Source organism: Thamnophis sirtalis, unplaced genomic scaffold (assembly GCF_051295495.1).
Source record: "Thamnophis sirtalis isolate CommonGarterSnake01/CBP01778 unplaced genomic scaffold, rThaSir2_p1.2 scaffold_2, whole genome shotgun sequence".
Taxonomy (NCBI): Eukaryota; Metazoa; Chordata; class Lepidosauria; order Squamata; family Natricidae; genus Thamnophis; species Thamnophis sirtalis.
In genome coordinates, this window is record NW_028261382.1 from 175,900,656 (window position 1) to 175,915,095 (window position 14,440).

General features: G+C 41.7%; 1 protein-coding gene across 3 annotated transcripts in view; it reads left to right on the top strand.

Annotated features, from left to right (window-relative positions):
- The first annotated feature begins 389 nt into the window (after positions 1-389).
- BCL2 (BCL2 apoptosis regulator) overlaps positions 390-14,440 on the top strand; it is a 150,506-nt gene continuing 136,455 nt past the window's right edge. For 2 of the 3 annotated variants that reach the window (XR_015695698.1, XM_087707558.1), the window contains exons 1-3: positions 390-504; positions 1,284-1,317; positions 1,606-2,462. Coding sequence is in view for 2 of the 3 variants with exons in the window: in XM_087707558.1 (XP_087563684.1) it covers positions 1,929-2,462 (534 nt within the window). In the remaining variant the exon portion in view is untranslated. The remainder of the gene's footprint in view (positions 505-1,283; positions 1,318-1,605; positions 2,463-14,440) is intronic. The other variant, XM_087707559.1, reaches the window with a different exon arrangement.

Sequence of the window (14,440 nt, forward strand, 5' to 3'; positions counted from 1 at the left end):
GTCCTGCCTTCCACCCTTCCCAGTCGAGGACCCCTCCAAGCCCACCCCACCCACCCCGCCAGGGCCATCGGAGCCTGGCGCCCCGCAGGAGAAGCGCGCGATCCCAAGGTCGAGGATAAGGCAGGTCAGCCGCGCAAGCGGGCGAGCCTCGTCCGGGGCTGCAGCGGCGGGAAAGCCGCCCTCCCTCCCTCCAATCTGCGCCTTCCCCTCCCCTTTTCTTGAATGGAGAGCGAGGTGGGGCTAGGAGGAGCGGCTGCCCCATTTGCCGAGCCCGGAGCGGCTGGGAGCTCCCCTCCTCCTCCTCCTCCTCCTCCGTCTCCTCCCTCTCTCCCTCCACCCCGCGTGCGGCCGCATTGACGATGCCTTCCCCCGCCGCCGAGACCTCCCCGTCGGCAGCTGGAGCCTCCGCGCCGAGCGCAGCGCATCCAATCTGGAGCCGCCGCCGGAGAAGGAGGAGGAGGAGGAGGCGCCTGGCGACGAGGAAGCTTGGCGGAGCTGCCCGGGGTACCAAGGGCAGCGGGGAGGAGGGAGGGTGGTGGGGGGGAGAGGAGGAGGAGGAGGAGGAGGAGGAAGAGGAGGAGGGGGGGGGAACAATTAGGATCAATTCATATTTCAGGCACCCTTTTATTTTTTTTTGCAAATTGCCTGCTACTTTACTTTGGCTCCCTTCCCAATGATGGATGGGGCTCTGTCCATCTGCCTGTCTGTCTCCTGGAGTTAAGCAGGGGGAGAAGGGGAGGGGGCGTGGGTGGCATCCTTGGAGAGGATGAGGATGATGGGTGGTGGTGGTTTAAGGGCACTGGGTTCAAGATCCCTGGTCTGCAGGAAGCTACGTTGGGGGTGAAAAGAGTCTATTGGCACTGGAAGCAGCGGCAGAACCCCGACTTAATCCCAGAGCCTGAACTGCAAAAATAAAATAAAATGCATTGCTCTGATGCTTTTCAGAATTTATTTTTCAATTTATTTTTTATTTTTTAATAAACAGTTAAACAGTTAACCCCCTCCCCCCCACCGCTGCCTCTGTTTCTCCTTTTCTGAAGTTTCAGAACCAGGATTTTTGGGAGCTCTTGACACATCCTTGGGAATGTAATCCCAACAGAAATATTTTTTGGGAATCAAAACTAATTCAACAGGAGCTGAAAAGGCCTCTTTTGCTTCTTTATTTCCCCCCCCCCTCCATTTTTTTTGGGAATCATCATTTTTTAAAAAAATCCTTGTGTTTAATATTTTAAGCAACCTGTGAAGTTTTTTTTTTATTTGCTTTCCCCCCCCCCCCCTGTAAGGACCTTGGACAGGAGAGAACATTTCCCGATTCAAGTAAGTCTTTTCTACACGGAATTTACTTTGGGTTAACTTTTCTTCATGGGGGAAATAAAATAAAATGAAAGAGTTTTGTTGTAAACGTGCTTTACATGAATTTGCATTGGAAACTGCTCTAATCTGTAAATCATTTTGAAGGGGGGGGGGGCGGGAGGAGAATCGAAATGCATGCCCAGCATCTTCTTCCCTATTCTAGATCAGCATCTAGAATGGAGGGTGGGGGGAAAACACCTGATTTTTTGGGGAAAAAAAGGTATTTGATTTTCTTTTTTTCTCTCTTTTTAGATGTATTTCAACCCAAAGGAAGGAAGGATCCCGAGCGTCAATTTTGTAATAAACATTACACGTGGAATACAATATTGGCTTCGTTTTAAACCTGGTCCCCACCCCCTATCATATAGGAAAGAAGAGAGACCCTGGGAAGACAGAGATACATTTGAGATCTAAGGACTTCACCCCAGCTCCACAAATGGAACTAAACGCAACAGAGCAACTGGATTCCATATAACACTGGTACTTACTATTAACTGGCTGCTTTAATTTTTGGGGGGCGGGGAGGGGGACATTCTGCCTTTCTTTTTATTCCCCTCCCGGCGCTTCTGTCGTAAATGATGGCTCACCCTGGGATAAGAGATTACAGTAACCGAGAGATAGTGCTAAGGTACATCCATTACAAGCTGTCGCAGAAAGGATATAACTGGGCTTCCAGCGGAGACCGAGAAAATGCTTCTTCTGCTGTCGGGACCTTCCCTGCCCTCGGAGGGCTGGTGCCTTTGCCTTCTGCTGCTGTTGGCAACTTGGCTGCCACCGGAGAACATCCTGTACCCCAAGTTGTTTATTCCACGCTATGCCAAGCTGGCGATGAGTTTTCCCGAAGGTATCAGAGGGATTTCACCCAGATGTCTGGTCAACTCCACCTGACTCCGGTTACTGCCAGAAGTCATTTCATGGCTGTTGTGGAAGAGCTGTTCCGGGACGGAGTGAATTGGGGAAGGATTGTGGCGTTCTTTGAATTTGGTGGCATGCTGTGCGTGGAGAGTGCCAGCCGGGAGATGTCCCCTCTGGTGGACAGCATCGCCGAATGGATGACCGAGTACATGAACGGGCACCTTCACAATTGGATCCAGGACAATGGAGGCTGGGTACGTGGCTGGTTGTGTTCTTTTGAGTGTGTTTGTGTCTCAGAACACAGTAATCTCACTAGTTCAGGTTCACTTCACTGACATGTTTGCAGTAGAATCAAGGGTGGCTTGCAGGATTAGTATTTTCTGTTTGGCAACGTCGTTGGTGTATTAATCTGGCACATAATGGTTTCAAGCAATTCAATTCCTGCAGACCAAATGCAACAGACTATTAGCATTGAGTAGCTATTGAAATTTACCATATATTGGTCTTCTTTTGCCAGCATGGTGATTTCAGGTTAGAAAGCACACCTCTTTTCACCCACCTGCTGACTTAGAACGGACACTGAGTGTCCTATCAAGGTCAGCGTAGAAAGTAACCGTGTTCCAGCAATGTGGAGGTGCAATTCCTTCTGGTTAAGTGATGGCTGTATTGAGCTGTTCTCTCTCTGGTCAGAGGGAGTGCTCCCTGTGTTGTTTTAATCAACGTTTAGTCACTGATGTCATTGACTGGCTGTTGTGAAAGTTGTGGTTAATGAAGTCACAAGCAGACGAGGGAAAAAAAGTTAGCAACGCAGCAGCTAAGCATGGCATGCGCAGACATTAAAAAAATAAATAAAACTTAGACCACGGATGTCAAACTCATGTTTGCCCTTGCGGAACTGGGGTGGGTGTGGCCTATACATGATGCATTCAACCCGCGGAGTTTGACACCCTTGATTTAAGCAAAAAATACCCCAAACCCTGTCCAAAGTCATAGCATTGTAAAACCTTAATGCAGTGTTTCTCAACCTTGGCAACTTGAAGACGTCTGGACTTCAACTCCCAGAATTCCCCAGCCAGCGAATGCTGGCTGGGGAATTCTGGGAGTTGAAGTCCAGACGTCTTCAAGTTGCCAAGGTTGGGGAATTCTGGGAGTTGAAGTCCAGACGTCTTCAAGTTGCCAAGGTTGAGAAACACTGCCTTAAGGTTTGGGATGGATTTCAGATTTTCGCTTACACAAATATGGGATTCTGCAAAAATATATTTCACAGTACTTCCAACTGTTGGTGAACTTTTCCTAAGTTTGGAGTCCTTATTAAGTGTGCGAATAAATGTTCTTTATAAGAGCAACTTAAGCAGTTAAGCTTATATAAAACAGCTTATGCAAGTAAAGAAATTTGGAAATATGTCTGGGATAGCAAACATATAACATTTTCGTTTATTTTTAGTATGATGTTATTTGACTAGTGTTCAGGTGCCTTTCCTTTATTTAGTTCTTTGATTATTTGTTGTGACAGTTTTTTGAATATTTGAATTCTACATTGTGGGTAGAGAGCTGTGTTTGTCTATGTGTCTAAATATGAGTGTAATGTTACTTTTTCTGAATAATAATTTTTTTTAGCCAGATAAGTGGCTACCTGATTTAATTTAGAAGTATGTGGATTCAGGAAGGAACAATTGTTTGAAAATAATGGTACCTTTTCCCACCTGTTACAATACAAACTAAATGTATTTGTACAGATAAATATTGTCATAACTATGACATGTTATCATCTTGGATGATCATATTAAACTTTAGTTGTTAGATTCAGTGCACAAGTAGAAAGTCTGCATGATAAAATGAATTAGATTAGAATCAAATTAGAAACAGAGGCAGAAAAAGCGATACAAAGGTGATTTACTTGGATTTTATAATCAACTATAACACCCATTTCCTCCTCAAAAAAAATTAGGGAACGCTAAAAAAACATGGCAATGTTGAGTTAAGAGTAGATGTCATTTTTCTCTTCTTACGAAAGAGATTGGGATGTTTGAAGAAATTGGAAGACAAGTTATAAACCAATAGAGAACAAAAATACCCAAGACATATTTATTGTGTCAGTTGGGTCTAGTAAGTGAAGCTTTTATATTACTCAAATCAATCATATCCTCATCACAGGTTATGCATAGAATAGCTGTCCGTTTTGAAATTCCCTGGGTTTTCAGTTTGAATCAACATAGCATCTTTTTCATATTAGAGTTAATAATGTATGCCAGTGTTTCTCAACCTTGGCAACTGGAAGATGTCCGGATTTCAACTCCCAGAATTCCCCAGCCAGCATTCGCTGGCTGGGGAATTCTGGGAGTTGAAGTCCGGACATCTTCAAGTTGTCAAGGTTGAGAAACACTGATGTATGCATTATCTCTGTTTATACAAGAAATATAACATGACAGGACTAACATCCTAATCCTATTCCTAGTGTTCCCTACCTTGTTTAGGAGAGGGTAAGTAGATACATACCTTCATGCAGCTTTGCTACCCATAATCCGAGGTGGTGCAGTGGTTAAATGCAGCACTGCAGTCTACTTCAGCTGACTGCAGTTCTGTAGTTCAGCTGTTCAAATCTCACCGGCTCAAGATTGACTCAGCCTTCCATCCTTCCGAGGTGGGTGAAACGAGGACCCAGACTGTGGGGGCGATATGCTGACTCTGTAAACCGCTTAGAGAGGGCTGAAAGCCCTAGGAAGCGGTATATAAGTCTAACTGCTATTGCTATAATCAGATGCATGTTGTGTATTTTTAGTTGGAAAACCCTAGTGCAAATATTAGATATAGCATTTCACCTTCAAGAGCTTGCACACATACAGAACCTAAAAACAGAGCCATACCGTCAGGGCCGGATTTTCCTATAGGCTAACTAGGCTTCAGCCTAGGGCCTCAAGATCAAGAGGGGCCTCCATTCAAATTGTTAGCAAAATTAAAATTACACTATTCTAAAAACAGCGAACACTAAAACACTGAACCGAAAATAAGGAGAAATTCTACGCATAGGACTAATAAACAAACATAAAAATGTATTGGTTAAGATCGTTCCAGCGCCGCCCACGTTCCCGGCACCGGCGGTCGGGCGAGAGGCGCGGCCGCTCCCTGTAGCCGCCCAGTCAACGCGGAGCCCACCAGCGGCCAGGCAGGTGAGGGCGAGGGGGCCGAGCCGGGCAGCTGAGCGCAGCAGGGGAGGCGGCTGGCCTCGCTGCCTTTGCCGCAGAGCAGAGCCACCCTCCGTCGGGAGGCCAGCTATATATATTGATATATATTGATATATATCACAGTAATGATGCATTTTATTGTCTCTCATGCAATTTACAAACTTAAAAATGGGAGGTGAAAGGGCCTCTTAAGTGGAATAGCCTAGGGCCTCTTTGCTTCTAAATCCGGCCCTGCATACAGTACTTGGAAGAACATAACAAAAGCAAGCCAAGAGTTAAGAAATACCAAAAAATAAATAAATCCAAATATCCTTATTGCTCAACAAAAGACAAGGAGAGGAAGAAGACAATGTAAAACCCTCTTGAAAGACCATTCTTCTGGTAGAAGATTCTACTGCAGAAGACTCTCTTACCCATGTTCCGACCAGTTTAACATCTCATAGTCATTTGTTAATGAATAACCAAGCTATACATTTTTTTTTCCTAGTCACTCCTTCAAGATTTCCATACTCCTGGACATGAGTTGAAAATATATAGAGCCTAGTGCAGTGTTTCTCAACCTTGGAGACTTGAAGTTCCTGTGGACTTCAACTCCCAGAATCCCCCAGCCAGCTGTGCTGGCTGGGGGATTCTGGGAGTTGAAGTCCATAGGAACTTCAAGTCTCCAAGGTTGAGAAACACTGGCCTAGTGTCATTCTCATGTGATGAGGCAAAGCATCAGATTACCTTTCAGAATGGTTTCATGTAGAAGTTTAAAACATACCTCAGAAACCAACGGGCCAAATATGAGTTACTGTGCCTCAGCAGCATCAGAAAATAGTGAACTAACTGCAGAGCAATCCCCCCTCCCAATGTTCTGATCTAGCTGACTGCCTTAGAAGGAGACCAGATCAACAGTACTGAATGTCCTCAAAAGGGCCAGCATAATCAACGGAGTATAGCAATAGCGCTTAGACTTAGATACCGCTTCACAGGGCTTTACAGCCCTCCCTAAGTAGTTTACATAGTCAACATTTTGCCCCCCAACACTCTGGGGGTCTCATTTTACCGACCTCAGAAGGGTGGAAGGCTTAGTAAACTTTGAGCCAGTCAAGATCAAATGCCACGCAGTCAACAGAATTAGCCTGCAGTGCTGTATTCTAACCACAGCTCATCCTTTTTTCTTCAATATTTTTTTTCTAAATTAGAAAGAAACACACAGTTGGACAGTTACTATTTCCATTAGATCTTCCTAAGAGCCGAGGTGGCGCAGTGGTTAGGGTGCAGTACTGCAGGCCACTTCAGCTGACTGTTATCTGCAGTTCAGCGGTTCTAATCTCACCGGCTCAAGGTTGACTCAGCCTTCCATCCTTCCGAGGTGGGTGAAATGAGGACCCGGATTGTTGGGGGCGATATGCTGACTCTGTAAACCGCTTAGAGAGGGCTGAAAGCCCTATGAAGTGGTATATAAGTCTAACTGCTATTGCTATTGCTATTCCTGAAAAATGAAAAACGCAACTAATTATTATGCAAAATAATTTAACATAAGCTTTAGCCCGCACTCTTTTATTAAAATGAGAATGGTCTCCTTCAAGAATCATCCACGATATCCGTCAAGTAATCTTTGGGAATTTTATTTATTTGCTTGTATGTTAGATTTATTTTATAAGTCTATGGAGATTCTCAATCACCCAAGTCATGGTTGTCCCAAAGATGCTTTTTCAAGAGGCAACTGGACTTTCTGATTTTTTTGCTTGGAAGAAATTTCCCTTTTCATCCAAGAAGCTTCTTCATCTCAAATTTATTTTTCACCTCTTCTCTTGAAGTTCAAGATGGAGTACCTGGTGCTCTCACTTCCAATTTTTTCCCTACATCAGTCTGGGACCAGATTAGTCCAAGGCTGGTCGAAGGTGATCCAATGAATATTCATATCTGATAGTAGATTTGAACTTGGGTTTTCTTAGTTCTAATTCAGCACAATATTCCTTACACTATACCACACATTAACAGCAAGATAGGGAAAATCCACGCAAGTTGGCCCGCTCCAACCAATTTAACCACATTCTAAAGCAGCAAAATTCTGTATCGTTTCTTAAAATAGCAATAGCAATAGCAGTTAGACTTATATACTGCTTCATAGGGCTTTCAGCCCTCCCTAAGCGGTTTACAGAGTCAGCATATCGCCCCCAACAGTCTGGGTCCTCATTTTACCCACCTCGGAAGGATGGAAGGCTGAGTCAACCTTGAGCCGGTGAGATTAGAACTGCTGAACTGCAGATAACAGTCAGCTGAAGTGGCCTGCAGTGCTGCACCCTAACCACTGCGCCACCTCGGCTCTTACTGCACAATCTGCACAATCAGGTATCCTTTCAAAATCCTTTGCTTGGAAACTTCAATTTGAGAAAGCAGGAGCAAGGTAACTTTCAAAGCATAGCACAAGCATTTGACATTGAACTGCTGGAGATTCACCTGCAGTCTATGGAGGGTTCAGATTGCAAGAAATGGTTCACTTGGCGGGTGACATTGTGCTGAAGCAGTAGGTTGAGAGAAAAATAAATCTTTTGCTTCTTCTACTGCTGTGGCATAAGCTTCGACAAGAGCTTATTCGTGTGTGTCAAATATGGCCTTAATCTTTACCAGTGCACTTCTAATTGTATCCCTAACTCTTCCGTTCCCTTCGCCATCTGTCAGAAAGAAATAATCATTTGGAGTGACTGTGTTAATTACCTAGGTCCTAGGCAGTCTATCTAATAATTGTGCAATGATGCCATGTCACACACGTCATCATTTTGACAGCCCTATCACAGATCCTCTGCTAAAATACCATTTTCAGGTTGACACATTTATCTCTTAGTCATCAAATGCATTGCAATACATCTGATGGCCCTATCATGAAAGGTAGGGTAATACTCAGTGGTGAAATTATTATTATTTTACTACTGGTTCTGTGGGCATGGCTTGATGGGCGTAGTGTGGCTTGGTGGGTGTGGCAGGGGAAGGATACTGAAAAATCTCCATTCCTACCCCACTCTGGGGCCAGCCAGAAGTGGCATTTGCCGGTTCTTTGAACTACTCAAAATTTCCGCTACCAGTTCTCCGAACTACTCAAAATTTCCACTACCAGTTCTCCGAACTACTCAAAATTTCTGCTACCAGTTCTCCAAACTACTCAAAATTTCCGCTACCGGTTCTCCAAACTACTCAAAATTTCTGCTACCAGTTCTCCGAACTATTCAAAATTTCTGCTACCAGTTCTCCAAACTACTCAAAATTTCTGCTACCAGTTCTCCGAACTACTCAAAATTTCCACTACCGGTTCTCCGAACTACTCAAAATTCCCACTACTGGTTCTCCGAACTACTCAAAATTTCTTCTACCAGTTCTCTGAACTACTCAAAATTTCTGCTACCGGTTCTCCAAACTACTCAAAATTTCTGCTACCGGTTCTCCAAAACCTGTCAAAACCTGCTGGATTTTACTCCTGGTAATACTTTGAATTAACACATGTGTTTTGTTTCAATTAAATTAGCATAATTTAATTTAAATTAAATTTAAATTAAATTAACATAATTTATATACCTGGCATATCTTAACTTTAACTTTGGAAATACTTGTTCTCCTAGAGAACAGCTTTTTTTTTCTACCCCAAAACTAGCTGTTACCAACAGATGAAACAAAAACTTGCTTTCTGGGTGGCACAAGAGAGCACAAATTATTTACATGCCAATTTAAAATACCACAGTATTAATTTTGCCAAAAAAAAAACCATTAGTAGCAGTAGAAACTGAGTATTAACCGTCTTGCTTCAAAGCTGCTAATAAGTAGGTTTTCCTGCATTGGGAAAAATAAATGTTTTCCAATTGTATCACTTGATGTTAATTGGTAGTGTCTGTGACTTCCCCCTTTTGCCCACTCCCTCTTCAAGAGAATTACTTTTTCTAGAAGTGATGAAAGCTGATCAGCCATTTATACATTAGAAATTTGACTTTGGTAGATACGGAGTGTGATTAACATCAAGTTTATATTTTTCTTGGAAGAGTCATCATTTGACAAGTCAACTAGATAGACTGCATATTAGGAATGCTTGGTTATAGCCTAGCATATGGCTCTTATTTTTTTTTGTAGGGTTCAGATGTGCCAAAAAGATTACATTTTAGATTCTGCATTAGCAGCCCATCAGAGAAACTTGGTTTTTTTGCTTCCATTACATAGCCTTTTAAATGTTGTTTTAACTGGAGGATGTTCATCTAATAATACACACTAGAGCTGTATTTTGGAAAGTCTTTGAGTGCTCTTCCTGGCTGTGCTGAGTACAGGGGACTAATTGCTCATTAAACATTTATTGAATAAGAGTATTAATTGGTTCTTCTTATGAGTTTACCATATCAGCTATTTTCAAAGTCCGTGTGCTGCATGTCCTTAATGTACGGAGTCAAAATGCATCACTTACACACAAGAGGGAGGCATTGGCGGAGTTCAAGGAATTTGACGGCTTATAGAATTAAGGAAGTCATTCGGAAGAAAAGTTCTCTTCTGCTGTCATTATTATCATTATGAGGAGGGAAAGGAAGCTAAAAAAAAGTGCTTCTTCATCATCGAATTCTGATGGTTTGTTGAAATAAAACAAGAGAAATTCAGAAGGATAGACATGCCAGAATCTCAACCAAGAAGCACTTCACACTTCAACAGTTTCTTGCATTGGTATATACAAATATATAATAGTGATTTCAGTTTTCAGTGAACTGTTCCTGGTGTATCCAGAGTAATATAATCTATGCCCAGGGGTGGGTTTCTCGCCCTGTTCCAACCGGTTCGGTTGGAACGGGGCCGACGGCGTCCTTGTGCACGTGCGCGGCGCATGCATGCGTACTAGCGCCTGTGCGATGCTACAACTGCTCCTGGAGGATCGCGTAGGCGCTGTATGCATCCTGCGCATGCGTGGAAACGCAGAACTCATCAAAACCGGGTAAGGAGCGCGGGCGGTTATTTACTTCCGGGTTCGCCGACCAACCGGTTAATTAACCAATTGGTTAATTTGTGATTGTAATCTCTAATTATTGGAAACAGATTGTGTCTTTACGTCTTCCATTACGTAACTTGTCGGATTGTTGGGGGCGATATGCTGACTCTGTAAACCGCTTAGAGGGGGCTGAAAGCCCTATGAAGCGGTATATAAGTCTAACTGCTATTGCTATATTGCTATTGTTGGGTCTTATGTGGTTTAACAGAGGATGGGGAGTACCTTTAAAACAAGTAAAGATTTTGAAATATTCACTTGTTTCTATGTTTCGAACTTTAAACTGCAGATTTTGATAGCTTGCAGTGTTTGACTCTGTTGATAAAGTAATGTTTATGCACACACATATATACCAAAAGGCTATTCCCTTTCAAAGTAAACAGCATTATGCAAAGTGAAGAAAAAAGTGTATGTTGTAGTAAGCAAAATAAATTAAAGGCAGAAGATAAAGGACAAGGAAAGGAAATCTAAACTTAGTTTACTTGCCACATTATTCACTACAGCTGTCTATACATCTCTCTCCTTGCAATCAATTCTTACTTCTATCATTGACTAATTCCTATGTAGTCTTCTATTTTTAAAATATCCCCAATTAATACATTTCTAATGACTTTTTAAAAAAAAAACTTTACTTAGGTTTTATGTTCAATATCCAGCGAAGAATTGTAGAAGCAGAATATGACCTTATTTAATTGTTTAAATTGTTTTACTTCTAGCTCCTTGTTGCGCTGATGATATGCATACAATTTATTCCCAAGCACTCTGTTCTTACCCCCATTCACCAATCATCCCTCAGCTCAATAATAACACAACCATGTTCCATAATTCAACTCCTAAGAGCCGAGGTGGCGCAGTGGTTAGGGTGCAGTACTGCAGGCCATGTCAGCCGACTGCTATCTGCAGTTCGGCGGTTCAAATCTCACCGGCTCAAGGTTGACTCAGCCTTCCATCCTTCTGAGGTGGGTAAAATGAGGACCCGGATTGTTGTTGGGGACAAATATGCTGACTCTGTAAACCGCTTAGAGAGGGCTGAAAGCCCTATGAAGCGGTATATAAGTCTAACTGCTATTGCTATTGCTATTCTTATTGCATTCACACAAGTTTCTTTTCTTTTCGCATTTGGGACCAATAACAACATTCTTTGAAACATGAGGAAGAGATAGTTGCATAACCACTCCATAAGCAATCTGCATTCACATTTTAACATTTCGATAATTAGGTCATGTTTATTTTCTTCACTATCTATTCTTCATTCTTATCGTTCTTCAAACAGTCTCACCACATTTATGGCTTCCTTTTCATTATTATTCTTTTGTCTGATTATGTCTTTCATGTCCATTCAAACCTATAAAATATTTCTTTCAACATTCATTTTATTTTCTTCCCAAATACTTCTGCCACTTTTGTTTTTAAATGTGTTCACCCTTGTATAGTTTGCTTGTGTAAAGTCTACTCTTTTTCACCCACTTCAAAAACAATTTTATTTACATCAAAATTGTTCTATATTTTTCAGCCTTTTTTAATCTTACGTTTTCTTGCTTTTTTGGAGTTTTTTGCAGCTCTCCTTTTCTCTATGAATATATATGTGTGTGTTTGTGTGTGTGTGTGTGTGTGTGTGTCTGTCTGTCTGTCTGTCTGTCTGTCTGTCTGTCTTTGGTTATTCGGGTTTTTTCCCGCGTAAAATTGGAGGTGTCTTGGCGACGTTTTGACGAAGTCTCATTCGTCATATTCAGGCTTCGTGCTTCCATTGCTCCTGGAAGCACGAAGCCTGATGATGACGAATGAGACTTCGTCGAAACGTCGCCAAGACACCTCCAAAGTTATATATATATAACTTTCCTGTAGTTGTTTTGGTTTCTTTCCATCCATGTCCTTTCCCTCCAATTTCTATCCTTTACAATTCTATTACTTTACAATTCTGTCCCAATTCTCTCATTATTTGCTATATATCAGCCATTTGTTTATGACCATATCATAAATACACATATTCATTATATGAAAAAAACTGGGTTTTCATGGTGAATTTGAATTGAGTAGACATCACAACGTTTTCCCAGTGTATCATAGGATAGTACAAGAAAGAACCCGTAAACTGATTTGCAAATTTATAGGCTGAAATGATGTTTTCCAGCAGTTAAACATTCAACATGGTAGAAACCATTCCATGTCCTCGGTATCAATTAGTCCTTTAGCCCATAAACAGTGGACATAATATTTGAATACACTTCTGCTGCTTTTCTACCGTTAGAATTAACTCTTGTATGCTTATAATGAACTCTTCTAAAGTTATAAAGCAGTTGGCCGTAGTACTCTGAAGTTTTGAGATAAAAGGCTACTCACAACTTTTTAAAAATATATACAAAAGCAATCTGTGTTCTAATAATTCAGTTCTAGTGACTAATATGTGTTCAGGTAGAAGACGTGTTTATTGAAGGGTCTTCTATCATCCAGGATCTTTGGGTTTTGATTTCCTACAGGAATCTCTCCCAATCTGCTGTTCTTCATTCTTGGTTCATGTCCTTTAAAGAACTAGGTTTTTTTCCCTGTTTTTTTTTTCTCAATGCTATGAAATTTTCTATGAAAACTCCACTTAACACAAAATTGCAAGCATTTGTCAGCCTCCTTTCCATAGGCGTTCAAGATCCATGGGATATAGAATGTTGAGTGGTATTGATGTTAGGATGAAGAGAACAGATTCTGGAAATCTACAGAGAGTGAAAGATACGACAGGCAAATCCCCTTTTCTGCCCTAGGACTCCGTGAAAAAATCTGTGAGAAATTTTAATCTCTGTGAGAAGAACTTCAGGGTCCTTGCTCATGAGGAATATCAATGTTTTGCTCCTTTATATTCCAATGTTAATGCATCGAATTTTAATATCACACACAAGTCTCTGTGATTTATCCAGTTAAGTCCTGGGTGAATAAATTTTGGTTGCTTCTGATTCTTGCCTTATGCTAAATCAGGCTGTTTGGCTTATCTAGTCTCTGGCAGTGGTTAGGACTGGGATTTTAGTCCTACCTGAGAATACCAGAGACTTAAACCTATTTTTGTAAACAGAAAGAATTATGCTTTAACAGTTCTGCAGTTTTAGAATCGCAAGGCATTGTGATTTGTATGTGTTTGTAAAAAGGGAGTGGGAGTGCAAAACTCTGTTGAAAAAGTGCTTTTGGAGTCATATGCTTACCCTGCTGACTTTATATTTGGCTTGTTTTTACATGCTTCTACTCTGCTATTGCTAAATTGCAGTTCTCTTTTGTTCCAGCTGACTGACTGCCTAATGTGCTTTCCAAGTCTCTGTTGTGCTTTCTAGTTGTGACGCAGTTCCAGTCTCCTAAATGTCAATGGTCAGAGAGTACCGTAAGAAATTGCAGCTGCGTGCATCGCCCGTTTCCCCCCCTCCTCTCTCTCTCTCTCTCCCCCCCATGTTCGATTTTAGCTTGATAATCAAATGCATAAACAGAGACATCGTGCATTGGCCCACCGTGTTTCAACGTTTTTTTTTATCTCAGTCTCTCTCTGGACCTGAAGTTCAGCCACCCTTCGATTCAGTTGAATGCATTTTTAATCATCACAGGCAAATAAGAGGTGTCTTTGTTGCTTCAAAGATGAAGCCTGTGGAGTTGAAAGCCTTAACTGGGATCCTGTAATTGCACCTTTTCTCATTCCGCTAGTAATTCTCCGTTTATTAAATACGGTGGGAACTTTTTAGTGGGTTGAATGAAATCTTCGGAATTTAAATGCTAGGCTTGTAAGTCATCATTTCCATCCACGTAAGAATGGGGTAAATAAAAACATAACTTTGCAAGTGTTTGCATATACGGTGATGGTGTATTACTACCACCTCATCGAAAAAGAAAATCACGTTTGGAAAAAAAAAATATTTCGGGAAGAATAAAGAAAGATATGGGAGCTTGTGCTGCGAATGGTTGGAAAGGACATTATTAATAGTAAGATTAAATTGCCTTATTTGACAACACAATGAATATTTCTTATTAGAGAAAGAGAGAGGGCCAGTCACTCTCAGCTTGTCGTAAGCTATTATTCAAGAAACAG